Raw genomic sequence first — 19,245 nt, forward strand, 5'->3', positions numbered from 1 at the left:
CCAATAGTAACTCAAAGCAGATCACTCCAGTCTGCTTCCATTTTCTTCTCTATTCACATCTCAGCCACTCCCTTCCTGACAGTCCAACCCACGAGCTCCAAATATTTCCCTTCTGCTTTCTTTCAAAGCTGCATTACAAAAAGAAAAAAAAAGCCTATTCCTGAAGCACCACCCCCTTTACCTCCATTCTTTCATCTCAACATCCAATTTTTTCTATTTCTTATCATTTCTGTGGAATCTACACGGCATAAAATATCTGGACAAATACTGAGAGGAGCCCACTATCCAGAAGTGTGGTGTCATGTCAATGGCAAGTCCAGGTGTCTTCTGTTTTTCTATAGGTTATGGTATTTGTGTACTCACACATACGTAGTATTCCAGTATTTCTAACTCTGAGTCAGTATGTTTAGATACCTTCAGCATAAAATAGTTTTATGATATAATTTTATTCTTAAAGGTAAAACAAAATGAGGGGAAGGGGATATGTGCTACACAGAACAAGAAAAAGTCTGTGGGTTCATTTCTAGCCTTGGGTCCACCACTTATTCATGCAATCTTGGACAACTCACTCAACCTCTCTGTGTCAGTTTCCTGGTTTATTGGATAAGAGGTGCAGCTTGATTATCTCTGAAGTCCTTTAGCTCTAGAATCCACATGACCTTGAGTTTGCCAATCCATGTATATGTTACATTGCAGTGAAGCCAATGACTGGATCCCGGTTGTTTGTGCCACACATTGTGTTTTGTTTGCAGTGATGTCTCCAGAGTACCCATGAGAGCAAGCAGTACACTGGCTTCTTGCATTTGGTCTTTATAAATTAGCCCTTTGAGATCTCAAGCTACTTTGCAGGAAACTAGAAAGCGGTGTTCTTAAATTTCTTAGTCTCACTGACTGCATTGCAAAGAAGATCTATTACACACCTCAACAGACTGATCAGAGACGTGTAGTGGAAACTTTAAAGTTAAAGAAAGGACACCTAATTTATGACATGGCTGTCAAACCTTCTTCACTAATCCCTCTTGGCACTGAGTGGCCTTCAACATTATGGGCTCAACCAGCCAGTTGCTCAGTCAACACGAGGAGAGGCAGATATGACATGACCATCTCTCAACTCCCAGTAAGCAGGGACTGGAATTGCCCCTGCTGCCTTGGGTCTAGAACCCCACTCCCAGAGTATCAATCTGGCCAAATTAAACCCAGTCTGGCACATCCATGCAGACACTGTATTCTAATTAAACTGATTCCTAACCCCATAAGCTTTTTATAAACTACATGGTTCCTCCAACACTCTTTCTGCCAACTTCTGATGTCCTCTCCTTCAAGAGCTACATAATTTGGAGTAAAATTTGAACTGGGCTGGAATTCGGACTCTGTCAACTTCTAACTGTGGAGTTTTAAATAAAATCATTTAACCCCCTTGAGCCTCCATCATCCCATCTGTAAAATGTAGATAAAAATGCCTTCCTCACATGGGCAGCATAAGGATTAATTGAGATAAGGTTTGTCAAGGTACTAAGTACATGGCCTAGAATATGCCATAGTGATACCGCTGTTGTGGGTGTCATGCTTCATCATCTGCCCAGCGAGTTTATAGTTACATGTTTTTATAGTTATAATTAAAGACAATCTACTGAATGAGACTATATCTCAAAGGAAATAATGCCAACACTCCTGTGTTATCAGTGAACAGGGTCCGAGTGCCAACTCCATGTAGAAAAGTCAATAAATTAGAAGACCATTATTCAATTTCTAAAATTTGCAGGATCACTGAGACATGATGTGTAGCCTCTCTCCAGTGTCTTTGAAGCTGCTCTTCGAGACCCTGGGAAAACCCTGAGCTTTGGGTCATAAAGGCTTGAGTTCAAATCCCTTCACTCATTCCCCTTGTGTCTTTGAGTAGAATTCTTTTTTTTATTATTATTTTAAAGATGTGGGGTACAATTCAGGGTTAGGTATACAAATATCCATTATGCAGGTACCCATTATGCAGGTACCAATACTGCCAATCCCAACTCTCCTTCCCCTGGCAGTTTCCCACTACTGCCAACCCCTTTCTTATAGTATTATGATAATTGTTCAAGGTCCACTTATGAGTGAGAACATGTGATCCTCTGTTCTTTGCTTCTATGATAAATCACTCAGAAATATAGTCTCTAAATCCATCCAAGTTGCTGCGAAGTTCATAATTTTGTCCTTCTTTATGGCTGCATAATATTCCATTGTGTATATATACCACATTTTTTATACCACATTTTTTTTTAGTCCTCTTTTGATGGGCCTCATGGTTGGTTTCATGTTTTTACTATTGTGAATAATGTTGCAATAAAGATGCATGTGCAGTTATCTTTTTCATAGAGTGGTTTGAGTTCCTCTGGGTATATTCCCAGTAGGGGGATTGCAGGGTCATATGGAAGGTCAATTTTTGGATCTTTTAGGAATCGCCACACTGTTTTCCACAGAAGTTGTACTAGTTGACACTCCCACCAACAGTGTAGAAGTGTTCCCTTTGTCCTGTATCCTCTCCAGCATCTGTTATTTTTTGAGTTATTGATGATGGCAATGGACATCCTGAATGGAGTTAGGTGGTAGCCTGTCTGTACCTGGCTTCCTAATCTAAAAAGTCACTCAACACCTGAAACATAGTCAACCTTCAAATTTGCAGATGGCCTCCACCTTCCCTTGAGAATGCAAGCAGTTCCTGTATAAGCCAGGAGGCGATCTCTTCCTTCTACACAGTTGAAATTCTGTGTCCTTTCGGCTACTCCATTTGTAGCGTTACATTTCCATGTGTATGTAAGGAATTCTTTTTCTAGTACACAATAGGAGATTTGGGTCAGACTGCCTTGAGAAAGAATATAATGGAAACCTCACATAATCTCTGTGCTACATCAAGCAAGTAACTACTTATTGAATTTTTTGGAATTTTTTTCTCTCTTTTTTTTTTAACAGATAAGAACTCTCTCTGTTGCTTAGGCTGGAGTACAGTGATGCGATCATGGCATACTGCAGCCTTGAACTCCTGGGTTCAAGTAATCCTCTCGCCTTGGCCTCGGCTAACGTTTGTATTTTTGTAGAGACAGGGGTCTCACTATGTTGCCCAGCTTGGTCTCAAATTCTTGGGCTCAAGCAATCCTACCACCTTGGCCTGCCAAGTGCTAGGATTATAGGCAGGAGCCACTAGGCCTAACCTGGAATTTCTGATGATAAGTTTTACTCTAGTTCAGCTTTCTTCAATAAACATCAACTCTTTCAGACTATCTTTGTTAAGGCAAAAGATCTCTGACATTAATATTTTGTGAATTAGGTCTTTTTATTTTTATTTATTTATCTATCTATCTATTTATTTATTGAGTGGGACTCTCATTCTGCCACCCAGGCTGGAGTGCAGTGGCACACTACTCACGGCCACCACAGCCTCAACCTTGAGGGCTTAGGCAATCCTTCCACCTCAGCCTTCCAAGTAGCCAGAACACAGATGCACACCACCATGCCTGGCTATAATTAGGTCTTTTGAAAAAGACTTCTTCCTTTGTTTTTCCAGCTGCAAATAGGAAGTTGTACAACATCTAGAGCACAAAACAATAAGGAATTTACACCAAAATAGCCTCTGAGGTAACATCTATGCTCAAGGGTAAATCTACCCTGCTATGCACATAGCTTTTGACAAGAAAGGTTGAATTAATTCTTTACAATTGTTCTATCATTTAGATGTATATTATTTCAAACTGGCTTTCCTTCCATATGATTGAGGTTTGGCGAACAGTTTTTGTATAGCTGACTTTTAAAATTATGTGATATAGTGTTGAGAGGAGGAGGCAAGAAGACTGCCTGAGCCCAGAGGTTCGATACAAGCCTAGGAAACTTGGTAACACCTTGTCTGTACAATAAATTAAAAAATTAGCCAGGTGTGGTGTTGCATGCCTGAGGTTTCTGCTATTTGGAAAACTAAGGTGGAAAGATCTGAGCCCAGCAGGTAAAGGCTGCGGTGGCCATGAGCATGCCACTGCACTACTGCCTGAGTGACAAAGTGAGACTCCAATGCAAAAAAAAAAAAAAAAAGAGAGAAGAAAATATAAAATATAGATAATATATTATCTGTACTATACTACATATACATGTCTATATATCATGTATATTTATGTATACATCATGTGTTTTATATAATACATAAGATATATATTCACACACATATATTCATATTACATAGATCACTCTGTTACATGTGATATCAGCACAGCTATTTGATTAAGACCTGTTTGAAGAAATAATAAAGAAAGCAAAGAAGTAATAAAGAAAGCAAACGGGATTTGAAGATTAGTGTGGTGATTAATTTTATGTGTTTACTTGGCTGGGCCGTGGTGCTCAAATATTTGGTCAAACATTACTCTGGATTTTTCTGAGAGGGTGTTTTGAGATGAGATAAACCTTTAATCAGTGAAATCTGAGTAAAGCAGATTGCCCCACATAACGTGAATGGGCTTCATCCAATCAGTGGGAGGCCTGAAGACAACAAAAATCTGATCTCCCTGAACAAGAAGAAATTCTGCAGAGGGTGACCTTCAGACAAGAACAGCAGCAGCTCTTCTCTGGTTCTCCAGCCTGCAGCCCCACTGTGCAACTTTGGACTTGCCAGCCTCAATAATCACATGAGCCAATTCCTTAAAATAAATCACCTTGTTTCACATGTATACACATACACACACACACACACACATATTTTGTGGGTATGTGTGTGTATGCATATCTTATTGTTTTTGTTTCTCTAGAGAATGTTGACTAATACAGTAAGTAATCCCAAACATCCTGAACTCCAAGCCACTGTGAGAGTCCTTCACTGTTACCCTGCCTCTTGAAGAAAATACTGTAATATGGCATTGTAGGTAATCATCTGTGTGATCTGAAAATTTCCAGTGGTTAAAAGCACAGACTCTAGAGTCAGGGATAGCTGAGGTCATATCCTGGCCCCACACTGATGACTGTTTACTTCTAGGCAGAAAAGCACCTGAGAAGCCAGGTGGGACAGGTAGGCCCTGTGGGAGGCCTTCGCTCCACGGGTGGGTTTAGCCTAACTCTTCTCACCCGAGAAGAAGCAAGGGACAGGGCTCTAAGTACCACACTGTGTTTGGTGCTGGGTCTCCAAGGGAGAAATTGTGGAAGATTAACAGAGGAAGTTCAGGTTCAGAACTTAGCATCCCCTCTGACATCCAGGAAAGGTTCAAACCAAGATGTCATCTGTGATAAACAGGATCATTGCTGACTTTCGAAGAATAAAAATTCTCCTTACCTTAAAAATGCACTGATCAAATTGATTTCTTACAGGCTGAAGCGGCATTTGAAGAAAAAAAAATTATTTCCCTCTAATATAGCAGCATCACCAGAATAAAAGAGGAGATGAACCCATTAATTAGAGACCCTGAATCATAGGCCACTGCAAAGCACTGTGTTTGGTTATACAAAGACATCCTTTTTTCTTTTTTTTTTTTTTTTTTTTTTAGAGACAGAGTCTTGCTCTGTCACCCAAGCTAGAGTGCAGTAGTGCCATTCTAACTCACTATAACTTCATAGCATTCCTCAACCTCAATACCCTCAGACTTTGGAGTGGATGAGACAAGAAGTGTGTGCCATCACGCACGGTAAATTATATTTTTTTAAGACAGGGTCTTACTATGTTACCCAGGCTGGTCTCAAACTCTTGGTCCCAAACAATCCTTCCACCTCAGCCTCACAAAGGGCTAGGATTACATGCATGAGCCGCTGCGTCCAGTCTTGGTTTTACAATATGAATACACTGGTTATAATTTTTTTTTACTTTGCAAAAGAACATATTACTTTAGACGGTCTCAAGTTATTATAGTAACCTTGACTGACATACAACCTTAAGAGGCATATCCGTGGAGCACCCAACACCTACTTTCCTCAACGTGTAGCTCCAACCAGTCTCTCAGGCCAGTGTAAATGTGTGCAGATGAGAAAACCAAGAGACTTCCTTGACCTTCAGGTTTCTCCAGGCCTTCCCCTGGGATGAACTTCAGCAATCGAGCACCCACTTCCAGTCCCCTTATTTTCCTGAAAAAGAATCCCACTGCCTCTGGAGCTGCCTGAGACCTGCATCCACAGACTGGAGAAGAAATGAAAATCCCCAGCATGTATTTTTCATCCGAAAGTGGTTAAGATACCCGAATTTGCTCACATCAAGACCTCACATTTGCTCACATTTGTCTTGGAATCAGAGGCCAGGGTTTGCCACCTGCCTCTGTGTGATTCCGGATAAGTCACGAACCTTCACCAACCACCCCTCATACTTTCCTCATTGGTAAAATGGGCATTACTCACATCTCTCACCTCATTTCACAGTGAACTGAGATAAGACAGAAAGGAGAACTGTGAAACACCAGAGGCAACCTGGATGCCCCTGCCGCTTCAGCTTCCCCATTCAGCTGTTTCCTGGTCTGCATAATACAACTTTTTCCAACATGCTGTGCACCAAAGTAGTTCAATGGAAACATGGTAATTAGCATTACAGATAAAATGACACTGCTGCAATGTTAATTACTATAGTGCAGATGTACCGTTAGATATCATACATAATGTTGTCAAGCCTTTATTTTTAAATTAAAGTGCAACAAACCATACCCTGGCTACACAGCTTTTTTTGATTAATACAAATTAATGTTATTTCAGTGTCTAGAGGAAGGGTGGGGATGAGGGGGTGTTGCATCTCATTGTAAGAATGTAGGGGAGAATGGTAGAAGTTATGGATTCCCCATAAGTTCATGCCCCCACTTGGGTCGCTCCGTAATGGAGGGTGAGCGCCATGAGTCCTGTTCATCATACTGTCCCCAGCCTCTAGCACACAATCAGGTGCACTGAGTATTTTCTGAGTCACTGGCTGAATGAATGAATGAATGAAGACCGAGCCACATATGCAGAAGGGGTCTGGATGTGGAGTGGAAAGACTAGAAGGCACAGTGGTGTATTCCTGCTTCTCCTAGTTTGGGGTTGACTTCGTGGCCTTTAAAATCACTTTGTATGCTCCGCTCCCCGAGTGCTTTAAAATCCTAAGTGAAGGCTGGGCACGGTGGCTTAAGCCTGTAATCCCACACTTTGGGAGACTGAGGCAAGAGGATTGCCTGAGCCCTTGGGTTCAAGACCAGCCTAGGCAACAGGGGGAGACCTCGCCTCTAAAATAAATAAATAAATAAATAGCCAGGCGTGGCAGCACACACCTGTACTTCCAGCTACTTGGAAGGCTGAAACAGAAGGATCACCGGAGCCCAGCAGATCGACACTGGGGTGACCGTGAGTGTGCCACTGCACCCCAGCCTGGGTGACAGAGTGAGATTCCAACTCAAAAACAAAATTCCTAAATGAAAGGCCAGTGAATCATCACAATGCAGAAGTCAGCTCCAGTTCTTCGTTGTAATATTTAGCAGGAGCGTTGTATTCCTCTGGGCTCTGGGAAATAGGGAAGGCACGGAGAAGGAAGATCAGTGAGAATCCTTCCACACTCCCCAGGCACCCATGCCATCATAGCCTAGAGTAAGGGAAGGAAGAGAATGAAAATGTTTGACCATTACATATACATAACAATTTAATTCTCTCAACAACCTCGTAAGGGAAGTTTTCTTCTCATATTTTTGATTGCCATAAAAGACACATAAAACTCACCATCTTAACCATTTTAAGTGTACAGTTCAGTGGTACATTCATATTGTTGTACAACCATCACCACCGTCCATCTCCAGAATGCTTTTTATCTTGCAAAATTGAAACTTTATACTCATTAAACACTAACTTTCCATTTGTTCCTCCCTCAGTCCCTGTTAGTCACCATTCTATGTCCTGTCTCTATGATTTTATCACTTTAGATACTACACACAGTGGAATCCATCTACATTTAAAGTAATCACTAATAAAAAGGGACTTCTGTCATCTTGTTATTTGTTTTCAATATGCCTTATAGCTTTTTTGCCCCTATTTTCATGGAGGAAATTGTACTATCTCTATTTTATATTTAAGGAAACTGAAGCTTCAAGAAATTAACTACCCAAAGTCACATGGCTAACAAGAGGCAGACTGGGAATCTTTTGACTCCAATGCCTCCAATCCTACCTGCTGTGTGCCTGTGTGTTTCCAAAGTCCTGGGAAAATGCAGACAAGCATATGACACAGTCCCTGCCTTGCTTCAATGGGCAGCAATTTTCCTGGGAACATTAAGACAGATAGATGGAAGGATTTCTAGAAGTGTGGGGAAGCTCAAGATACTTGCCCAGTGGTATAGAGCATACATGTTGTAAGAACTCAGAGCAACTTCTGTCAGGTAGCCTTGCACATCCTAGATGTTCATGGACATTATTGGGTTAAATCTCATGGCTCTGTCCTTACTGCCATTTTAAGAGAATTGCAGAGATTCAGCCCTGCTCTGTGAGATCTGCTCCCTACAGATGGATATGGCAATACATAGCAAATGCTGTAATTATGTGAACATTGTTTAACCTAATGAAATATATCTGGATTAGTAAAAAGATTTGTCCACAAGAATGTTGACTGCAGGCTTTTTATATAATAATGAAAAAGTGAACGGAGTTTAAAGATTCAACAATAAGCTACATATTGTATTTTTACAATGGAATATCATGCAGCTATGTCAAAGTTATATTTCAGCAAGATAGGGACATGAAAATATTAATAAAATAACATATATAAAGTCATATATGCATGTAAAAAATCATTAGTCATATATTTATACACACATATATAAAATGATCTCATAAAAATATGGATTATGTCATGTTATGAGTGTAAAAGATATGTACGCCAAAAGATTAGTGGTGGTTACTGGTTAATTGTGCAATTATGGCTGATTTTTTTTCCTTGAGCAATTTTATATTTTTGAACCATATATAATACCTGAATATTCCCTTAATAATTAGAAAACAATACATTTTATTTAAAGTTATGAACTGGGACATGGAAAGAAGTTAAGTTCTGATTAGTTTATACTGACTAAATATCAGAGAAGAGGAGTCTTTGGCAGGGATAGTTTGGTTGCAAGGAATACATAACTAGAGGGGGGAAAGAAAGGCATTGGTAATGTGCAGAGCATCTGAGAAAGCGCAGCTCTCAAAGGAACTGGAATGAAGAGAGGCAAAGACAGCTAGAGCTCAGACAGTTATTCTCTCCACTCCTCCTTCTCTCTCTTTCAGAATGTGTGGTTTCCTCTGTCACTGTTGGCACATCTGCCTCATTCTTCTCTCTCTCTCTGGTCTGACTTTCTGCTGCTTAACAGGCAGCTGGTCTGGGCCCCCTGAGACCTTGCAGTTCAGGTACTCAACAGAGACTATCCAGAGCTTCTGTCCAGAGTTTCTGTCAATAGTTCCAGAATTACAGGAGAAAGAAGATGATTGACTTTGTGTGTGTCAGTTCACTTTTGCTGTATAACAAACCACCCCAAAACTTAGGGACTTCAACAACTATTTAGCCCCAAGGCTATGGGTCAGTTCTTCCAACCTGGGTCAAGCTAGGCTGAACTCAGCTGGGCCAGTCAGCTGGTGGGTCAGCCATGGAGTGGCCAGTCTAGAATGGCCTCTCCTGGGATGGCTGTCCTCACTGTGGACTCATTCTCTAGCAGGCAGGTCCAGGCTTATTTCCATCATAGACTCAAGGTTCCAAGAAGGAACAAGGAAGTATGCAAGGCCTCAAGGTCCGCTCTCGGGACTAGCTATTGGCCAAAGTAAAAGACAAGTCCAACCCAGACCTAAAATAGCCCCCTAACTTTGGATGACAGCAGTCGCAGAGTCACATTGTTAGGAGTGCGGTTACTGAGAATTCTCAACTGCTTTTTGTTTTGTTTTGTTTTGTTTTGAGTCAGTGTCTCACTCTGTTGCCCAAGCTAGAGTGCAGTGGCATGGTCACAACTCACGTCAGCCTTGACCTCCTGGGCTCAGGCGATTCTTCTACCTCAGCTTCCTGAGTAGCTGGAACTACAGGCATGTGCCACCATACCCAGCTAATTTTTTGGGTTTTTTGCAGGCACAAGGCCTCACTATGTTGCCCAGGCTGGGCTCAAACTGCTGGACTCAGTCTATCTTCCCACCTCGGCCTCACAAAGTGCTGGGATTACAGGCGTGAGCCACCATGCCCAGCCAACCACTGTGCCTGGCCTCTGACCATTTTTGCAAGCTGCACATAATCTCTAAGGACTCGAGTTAACAAGGGCTTCATCTAGTAGCTGCACCAAGAATGCCCTTGATTGATGTTGCAGGGACAGAGAGGGCCTGGAGAATCCATTGTTTCAGCCTGGAAGTGACACTTGTCATGACCCCTGATGGCCCACTGTCCCCACTATCACATGGGCTTCACCCTTCAGTAAAATGGTGGAAAAAATGAGTCACTGGAATATTTGGTGAGCATCACTCTCTCTGCCATGAGAACAATCCAAGAACTAAGTGCTCATTCACAACACCAGTGTGAGAAAGGCAGAGGGGCAGGTAAAGGCCAGTGCTATAAAGTGAATATATGAAAACCATGTCTAATGAGGGTATCAGAAGTTACATGAAGCCCTTAAGGAATCCTCAGGGCAAAAGACTGGGCCCAAAGGAGTAAGAGTAAGCAGGAAGAAAATCTAAGTAGTTCAGCAGCCAATAACCCAAGAGTGTTCTACACAAACTCATTCAAAGTCTCCCTTTCCTACTCCAGATCCTACTCCCAGAGCTAAGTCAACCAGGAGAGTAAGGAAGTAGAGCCCCAGGCAGGAACAAGCATTCTAGAATCAATTTTTGAGAAGTACTAAAGTCATAGTCAGGAAAATGAAGCTTAACATCAAATCCAATGAGAAAAGAAAGAATGAAAAGAAATGCCAGCCAATAAAGTTGGCAGTTTGGAGGGGCTGAAGCAAGATGGAATCAGGAATGAGGAGTAAGTCTGGGAATCTGTGAAACTGGAGGCTTAGGTGAATCTCTTTAGCTTAGCACTGAGGTAGTGAGCTGTGAGGAGGGCTCAGAATTCTCATTCTGGGAAATGGCTTGTTGCAGGGGCAGGAGAAGACCCTCACCAAGACTGGACACTTGAGACCTCAAACGCAGATCTTCAGTCTCCACTAGGGTCTGTTGCTATTCACCCATTTTTGTCTTCCTTGTCTCTTTGGGCCTTCTTAGCATCTCACTCCTGCTAACTGTTCTTCGGTTTCTCACAACTAAGATTTTGAACTTTTGCCATATGTCTACATTCTAAATCCTTATGATAAGAGGTACAAATTAGTTTTTATGAGGAACAATGTATAAAACGTTAATCACAATTGGTAAAAAATTTCCTTTGAGTTCCTACTTCAAATTCCTAAATGATAATATGGTTTATGCCTCACAGAAAGTACCATAAACACCCTCTGGGGAATGTTCTCTGGGGAAGCTGCCACTCCTACATGTGGATTTAGTCTACTGCCTTCCCATTAAGAGGAAACAAAGGGCATTGGTTTAAGCACCATGCTGGGTTGGGGGAAAATGGAAGAAGAAAAGTCTTGCTTGACCTGTTGCCTATTGCCTTGCAGGTCAGCGGAACCATGTACAATACTGGAAGACATGTATCCCTCCGTCTGGACAAGGAGCACTTGGTCAATATATCAGGAGGACCCATGACATACAGCCACCGGCTAGAAGAGATCCGGCTACACTTTGGGAGTGAAGACAGCCAAGGGTCGGAGCACCTCCTCAATGGACAGGCCTTCTCTGGGGAGGTATGTGAGTCTGTCAAAGTACTAAAGTTAAGTGCCAACCTACAAGATGTGGTGCCTATTCATATGCAAATGGGATGATAGATTGAAAGATTTTCTCTTGAATCTGTGAGATGAGAAGGTCCAAGCCTCCTTTCTCCACATGTCTTTTGCAGGTTGACATGGAAGTTGATTATAAAAAAAAAAAAAAAAAATTCTAGTGTTTTCCAGGAAAGACTATGATGAAACTCACTATTTCCTTATGAGATATTGGTGCAGTTTTTATGGAGATAGCATGCCCTACAATAGTTCCAGAGCATTATTATTTCAATTTTAAACTCTCACCTTTCCTGTACATTTTTACTTATACTTATCTAGGTGATCAGTCTTTTATGTGTCACACTTAAGAGCATAAATTCCATAATTCTCCTTTCTAGTAGAATGGGTCTTATTTGTACAAAATTATAATGTTCTATGAAGTGTCAGGCAACTAAATAGTTTGCCTGAGTTTCTGCAGAATGGAAATGTCACTGTATGCCACCATTAATGGTAAGTGTCACTGTGTGCTACCATCAACCCAGATAGAACTCAGACCATGGCAGTGAGCCCAACCACAGTTTCAATTATAGGATGAGAGCTACAGTTTAAATAGTTGTCATCTGTGGTGTGACTCTTGACAAGCAGTAGTTAATTTGACCCATTTCACCACTATTATACTTGAGAGTGTTGATTAACTAGAGATCTGGGTTCTTGCAAACTAAATCTCCTGTAACTTGTCTTCTGTTTAAAAGTCCTCAATACCTGATATCAAGAGTGCTTTGAAGGAATAGAAGTATGTATCACATATGCTTTTTATTTTTTGAAATCAAAATCATGTTTAAACCTGGCCTTGTTTTTAATGTGTTAAGGCCATATACTGAGGAGTAGACCCACAATTTTAATGAGTCCAGTGGCTAGATTTTAATGTATGTTCAAAATACATCAGTAAGAATCTGCCTAGGCACTCAACTAGTTACCAGGGATACAGAGATTTTTTTTAAAAAAAAGAAAGAAAAAAAGTCTCTACCACTGAGGAGCTCAAAGAGTGCTATATCCAAGTCATTAAAGTATAATGTCATGCTGTAATGGATATGTACAAAGGCCCCAGAAAACTCAAAGGAAGGAGTGACGAATTTTGCTTGAAGGGGTCAGAAGACGCTTCACAGAGGAAGTGCCCTTTGAACTGGGCTACCAAGAAAGAGGAACAATTTTAAGAGCATCAGCTTTGGAGTCGAAGGACACGAGTTGTGTAGCTCCTGCTTTGATACACACTATGTGATCTTGGGATGTTCCTTGATCCTTCTAAGACACCTCTAGAGATTTTAAAAATTAAGTGGGATTCCAGATGTAAGGAACACTGGAGGCACTCAGTGATTGACAGACAACAAAGATAAAGCAGGAAATGAGGGACAGCATGTACAAAAGCCCCGAGGCCTATCAGGGAAGTGTGTATTGGGGAAGCAGCACATACATTTCCTCTAGCATTTTATCTGTGATCTATTAGTAATGGCTGCATAGTCAGTGGTGTTAGGCAGTAGTCTTCCTCCTGGATCTGTAGGAAAAAATGGTAGAATTGATTAGGGATGTCTGTCAAATTATGTATTTGTGAGATTTCACTGTAATGGAAAGCTCCCAAGAGTTGCTGAATGATGAAAACAGAGCAAAAACTCACTATTGGAGTGTCGCTGGATGCTGAATCAGAGAATATTCAAAATTACATAATTTGGCTGGGCGTGGTGGCTCAAGCCTATAATCCCAACACTTTGAGAGGCCAAGGCAAGAGGATTACCTGAGCCTGTGGGTTGGAGACCGACCTGGGCAACATGTGAGACCTCGTCTCTACAATCAAAATCAAAAAATTAGCCAGGCGTGGTAGCGCATGCCTGTAGTTCTGGCTACTTAGAAGACTGAGGCGGAAGAATTGCTGGAGCCAGCACGTCGAGGCTGCGGTGGCCAGGAGCATGCCACTGCACTCCAGCCTGGGCGACGGAGTGAGACTCCAACTCAAAAAATAAATAAATAAATAAATAACTTAAATAATATAGGTTATTTGAAGATTACAATTATGGTTTTCTATTGGCTCACTTGCTTGCTGTTATTCCTTTGTTTGTCTGTCTTCGACTGGACTGTCATATTCTAGCACCTATCACAACACTGCCTCAGAACAGAAATATTTGTTAAATGAATGAGTGAAAAAAATATATCTCATTACTAGGGTAAAATCTTTACATTCTTTCGTGTCACTTGTTTCTTCATTACATAATATGGATGATCTGTAACTTGTACATGAACTACAATTTTGCAGTAAATAAGTACTTCCAGAATCCTTAAGAGAAATAACTCATAATTTGATCTCTCAGTGTATTAATTTCCATAGACCTATCCCAGACCACTGGTATCATGTGCTCCAAAGAATATGCATTTTTAAAGTTCCCAGGGGAGTCTGATCATTAGGTTTGTGAAACACTCCCCCAATAATACATTTTTAAGTGTTCTCGATGAAGAAAGGATTCAGTGAAGAAAGCATTTAAGCAGTGTTGCAAATCAGAATTAATTGAGGAGCATTGTCAAAATATTTACGTCTCAGCCCTACCCCAACCAACCGAATGAGAGTCTCAAGAAGTGGACTGTAGTATGTGCATTTGTAAAACTTACCCAAGAGATGTTGGTTAGTGACCACGATGCCAATTTTAGGATGCTGAATCAGAGAATATTCAAAATTAGATAATGAATTATCCTAGTTTTCTAAACAAAGAAGATCTAATCAACAAAACCATACTATAGCAAAAAGGAGTACCCATTGGTATTTGTCCTCTGGAAACGGGGTGGGGTACTACCTACACTGATGGGAATAGCTTTCCAAGCAGGGTAGTCACACACACACATCCATTGCTCCAAGGCAGGCTTTTAGCATTAGCTTCAGCATAAGTACAATCATACCTTGCATTGGGAAGAATACATTCATTGTATCACATTTCTTTCTAGCCCCACACTGTGAGTGGTCTATAAGCAAACTGGTATGGGTTTTGATACAAGAAACCAGAATTTTGAAAGTTCCAAAACAATGTTATATGGAAAGTAGTTGGCTAGGCAGTTGGCCTCTGATAATACTAAAGGACTTTAGTGAGCAAGAAGAATCTGGCATCTTCTATGTAGCATGAGAGAAGAGATTTAGGGCCAATGGATGGAAGTTACAGAAAGATGGAATTCAGCAATGTATATGTTCTAATGAGAGCTATGCATTAATGAAAGGAGTTTGCCTCTGAAAATAGTAAATTCCCATTACCGGAATTATTAAGCATCAAACAGAATTGAGTGACTTCATGTGAAGTCAGAGACAAACTCATTTCACACTGCTGGCTTTAGCATACCTCATGATACTGAAATTCTACACAATCCGTGATTTCCTTATAGAAATTTCCTCCAATCGGTTTCTACTGAGGGTTAGTCTCAGTAAAGGTAAAAAATGTATGTCATACAATAGGTTAACGTGGTATTTGTTGCTACCTTCAAAGCCACCTTTGATCTCTATTCTTGGCTCTTCTTTGAGAGAACCCAAGTAGACACTTTCAGCAACAAAGCATGTGTTTATTTTGTTGACAGTGAATAATCACGTTGCCATCTGCCCCATCTATTATTGCTGATCGTGATAAGTCAATTAATGCCAGGCATTTTCCTTGGCACAGTGCAACAGTCGTTATCTGAAGAGCTGTAGATTAATTGCAGTCTTGTCTAGTGAGGTTATTGTAATTGATGGTAATCATTTGCTTTGTTTTATAAAGCTGCGTGGATGTATGACACAGTCAGCAACTGCATTTTTGTAAAAATTATTCATGTCCTACACGGAGAACTCCTGGATGCCTTGTTGGGGATGGGTGATAAATGAGCATATTCAGAGATTCAAATGTCTCATTTTGCTTTGTTTTTTTAAAGAAGGGAAAATTAACTGTTTTTAATAAGTAAGACCCTTAGCTTGCTAATCATGTCTAAGTGGTTAGATTAATGTCCAGTATAAAGTAGGGTGCTTATGAAAAGAAGAAAATATATTAGCCAGGTGAAAAATAATATTTGAAAAGAAATCATATCTGTGGATTAACTTGCAATAGTAGGGCTAGACAAGAAGAATCTTTCTTATTTGGAAGATATTGGACAAGCTCATTTTAAAATCCTTCCTTAAGTTCTTCTTTTCAAAGGGGCAAAGGGATACACTGAGAATTGCACCAGTTATTTCATACAATATTTGTGGCCAGAACCTCCTGTTAATTTCTTTTTTAAAAAAAAAATTAATAAGAAGTAGAGACAGAGTCTTGCTATGTTGCTCAGGCTGGTCTTGAACTCCAGGCCTCAAGCAATCCTTCCACCTTGGCCTTCCAAAGTGCTAGGATTACAGGCATGAGCCACCACATGATTAATTTAATACATTCTTTGAAGGACTGTGATGATTCCTCTGTGTGCTGGGCTCTGACCTAGGCATGAGCCAGAGCCCAGTTTCTTCCCAGAGAAATGTAAAATCTATTGAGGAATATGTGTATTAATAATACAACATAAAGTGGATTATATCTGAGGCCTATTCCAGAAGGGGTTTATGAAATGACTTTCTCTGGATAGTATTAAGGAGGGAAGGGGTGAACAGCTGTGCAGCTTGATGTGCTTGCTCCTCCTTCTGAAGGTGAAATAGAAACACCTTGACCTTTCTAGATCTCAGCCTCTAGAATCTCTGATCTTACTCAAAATGCATCTGAAAGAGGAAATGTCCATAGCTGTTGCTATGGTGATGTAGATAAGATTTGTTTAATTAAAAGAGGGAGGATAAAAGTCATATATAAGATACTTTTGTGTGTGTGGGGGGGGGGCACTGAATCAGAAAAAAAAAACAATTATCTCAGAATGAACAAGTGAGATTAAACAACAGAAAATGCAGGCCTTGTCCTCTTCCAGGAATCAATTATTTACATCCTTGTGAGACTGGTTTCACTAAAGCAACCCAAATTTGTGGGAATAAGAATCTAACGCCAATTGTCCCAAAGTGTCCTAGGGTATGAAAAGTGCTGAGGAGCACACCCCTGAGAACCAGGGCCCCGCCAGGCATTAACAGACTGGGGGGTGTGTTCAGGTGATCTAATTAGCACTTTGCAGCTCTGCTGGGACCTTCTGGTAGAGATGCTCTGTTGCGTAATTGGAGATTGAGAGGGCATAAGGATGGGATGTTTCAGAATAGCAGGTACATGGACAATCCATATGGAAGCGCTGCTTGTGCATCGTGGTAAACTATTCCCTCTCCATTTCCCTACCCTCATTTACCACAGCCCTCCACCCTTGTTATAACTTCCCAAGCCCCCTTCCCTCCCCCCAACCAGTAAGATGCTGCTTTCTCTTGGCTTCCATAGAATCCTGTATATTCATCTATGCTAGTGGTCTGCAAATCATACCCTATGGGCCAAATCCATCCAGGATCTAAAAATAGTCTACATTTTTAAAACAATTATTAAAGTTAAAAAAAAAAAAAGGAGACCATATATGGCCTGCAAAGGTCAAAATATTTACTAACTGGCCTTTTTTTTTTCTGACCCCAATATTAACCATCACTGTAGATTTTGTAACATTTACTCTCACTTCCAATGGAACCATATTCTTTGTTGATGGGACTTTTATCTTGATCATCACTGTATTCCCAGAAACTCATGCATTGTCTGGCACATGATGGAAGTCAACAAATATTTACTGAATGAAGTTGAGTAAATGATCTTGGCAAATCTCTTAAGGACAAGAATTATTCATCTTTGTATACCAGGAACCTGGTACAGTGCCTGACATACAGTAAATGTTTAAACGATGTTTGTGGAATGAAGCATTCAATCACAGAATCAACCACAGTGTCCTAGAAACAAAAGGCTTATAGGTTTGTTTGTTTGTTTTTCCCTGAGAAATCCTGAGGTGTGTTGTATTCATTAATCTCTATATACAGCCCCATTTAAATTTGAAGATAGAGTGTTTTAATAAAGGCTGCCCATGGCATCAAATTCCATTAGAAACTGGAAAAGAAGAAGAGTGGTTGAATTTGCAGTTAATATTAAGACATGTTCTGGAATCTTTCTGGGAAAACAATATGTTTTGAGAAATCCTAAGTGTCTTTTATGGGGCACCAGCCTAGCCCTAAATGTGTTAGAGGACACAAAAGGCTTGAACAATTAAATGTTACCCTGGAAGGATTTCAGATCCATTGGAGAAACAAGGCACAAACTTGAATCCATTACTGTACAAATTCAGAATTTGCTCAGTGACATCCATAGGTGGCTGCAGAACCTCACTGCTAACCCCTGGCCATCATTTACATGCCTTAGGGCTTACCTTCATTTATTCATCCACTTAACAAATATTGAGTGAGTGCCTACCATGTGCCACAGTGAATAAAACAGATAAAAATCCCCACCTGTAAGGTGCTTGCAGTGTAGTGGGGGTAGACATACAATAAATAATAAACATAATACATGAATAAATGTATATGGTAAATTAAAATGTTATACATGCCAGAAGTGGAGCAGAGTAAAAGGGATCATAGGATGAGGAGTGGAGGAAGCAGTTATGAGTTTAAATAGGGTGACCAGTGTAGGCCTCACTGGGGGGATGTTTGGAGAAGAACATTCCAGTCAGTGGCAGTGGCCAGCACCATGGTTTTGAAGTGGGAGGGAGCTGTGAGCTGGGCTGCTACAAACCACATGGGTCCTCTCTGCATGGGCTTCATATGGACTTTGACTTTTATGCTGAATAAATTCTAAAGCACAATTGCATAAACTCTCCCATTTGATCACTAAACACTACCTCAGTGAGTTTGCTGTTAATGTTGCCTCCTTCTTACTTGGGGGAATCTAAGGCCCAAAACCATACAGACGATAAATGACCAAGGTCAGACTCAACTCCGGTCTTCTGACTCACAACACTGCTTAGCGTAGGCCAAGGTGTATTCATAAGCCTGATAGTAATGATTATTTGCCTACTCTGGGTCCTAGCCCAGTAGGGAAATTCAAAGACAGATAGACCATGGGTCCTGCCTTTAAGGAGCCTGCAGTCTGGTAGAGGATCTTGTCTTCCCAGATTGTTAACTCCCTGCAGTCACAGAGTGGGTTATACTTTGTTAAAATCACCTCATACACATAATGGGCACGGGGTAGATATTGTTGAACAAAAAGATTAAATGGGCAAATAAAGATAATTTAAGACTGTAGCTTTCAAAGTGCCTAAATTATGCCCAGCACATCATAAATTTTATAATCAAAAGGCAAGCCTAATGAAGTTGATGTCAATATTAATAGAAGTTCCCGAATTCTTAATGTTAAATGATTCACAAATACAAAGTAAATAAATTCTTCAGCATACCTGGGAGAAGTAATGGAGCAACTGAGAATCAGTGTGCTAGAAAAATTCATTAGATTCCTGATTTCAGCCCTCTAATTACTCCCAGGATCAGACTAGGGAGCTTGACTTTGCCAATGCTAGAAACC

General features: G+C 40.7%; 1 protein-coding gene across 3 annotated transcripts in view; it reads left to right on the forward strand.

The window, feature by feature from the left end:
• CA10 (carbonic anhydrase 10) overlaps positions 1-19,245 on the forward strand; it is a 523,391-nt gene that overhangs the window by 400,269 nt on the left and 103,877 nt on the right. For all 3 annotated transcript variants that reach the window (XM_021719507.1, XM_008071879.2, XM_021719506.1), the window contains exon 5: positions 11,546-11,731. In XM_021719507.1, coding sequence (XP_021575182.1) covers positions 11,546-11,731 — 186 coding nt within the window. The remainder of the gene's footprint in view (positions 1-11,545; positions 11,732-19,245) is intronic.

Source organism: Carlito syrichta, unplaced genomic scaffold (assembly GCF_000164805.1).
Source record: "Carlito syrichta isolate Samal-C Ts95f unplaced genomic scaffold, Tarsius_syrichta-2.0.1 Scaffold314774, whole genome shotgun sequence".
Taxonomy (NCBI): Eukaryota; Metazoa; Chordata; class Mammalia; order Primates; family Tarsiidae; genus Carlito; species Carlito syrichta.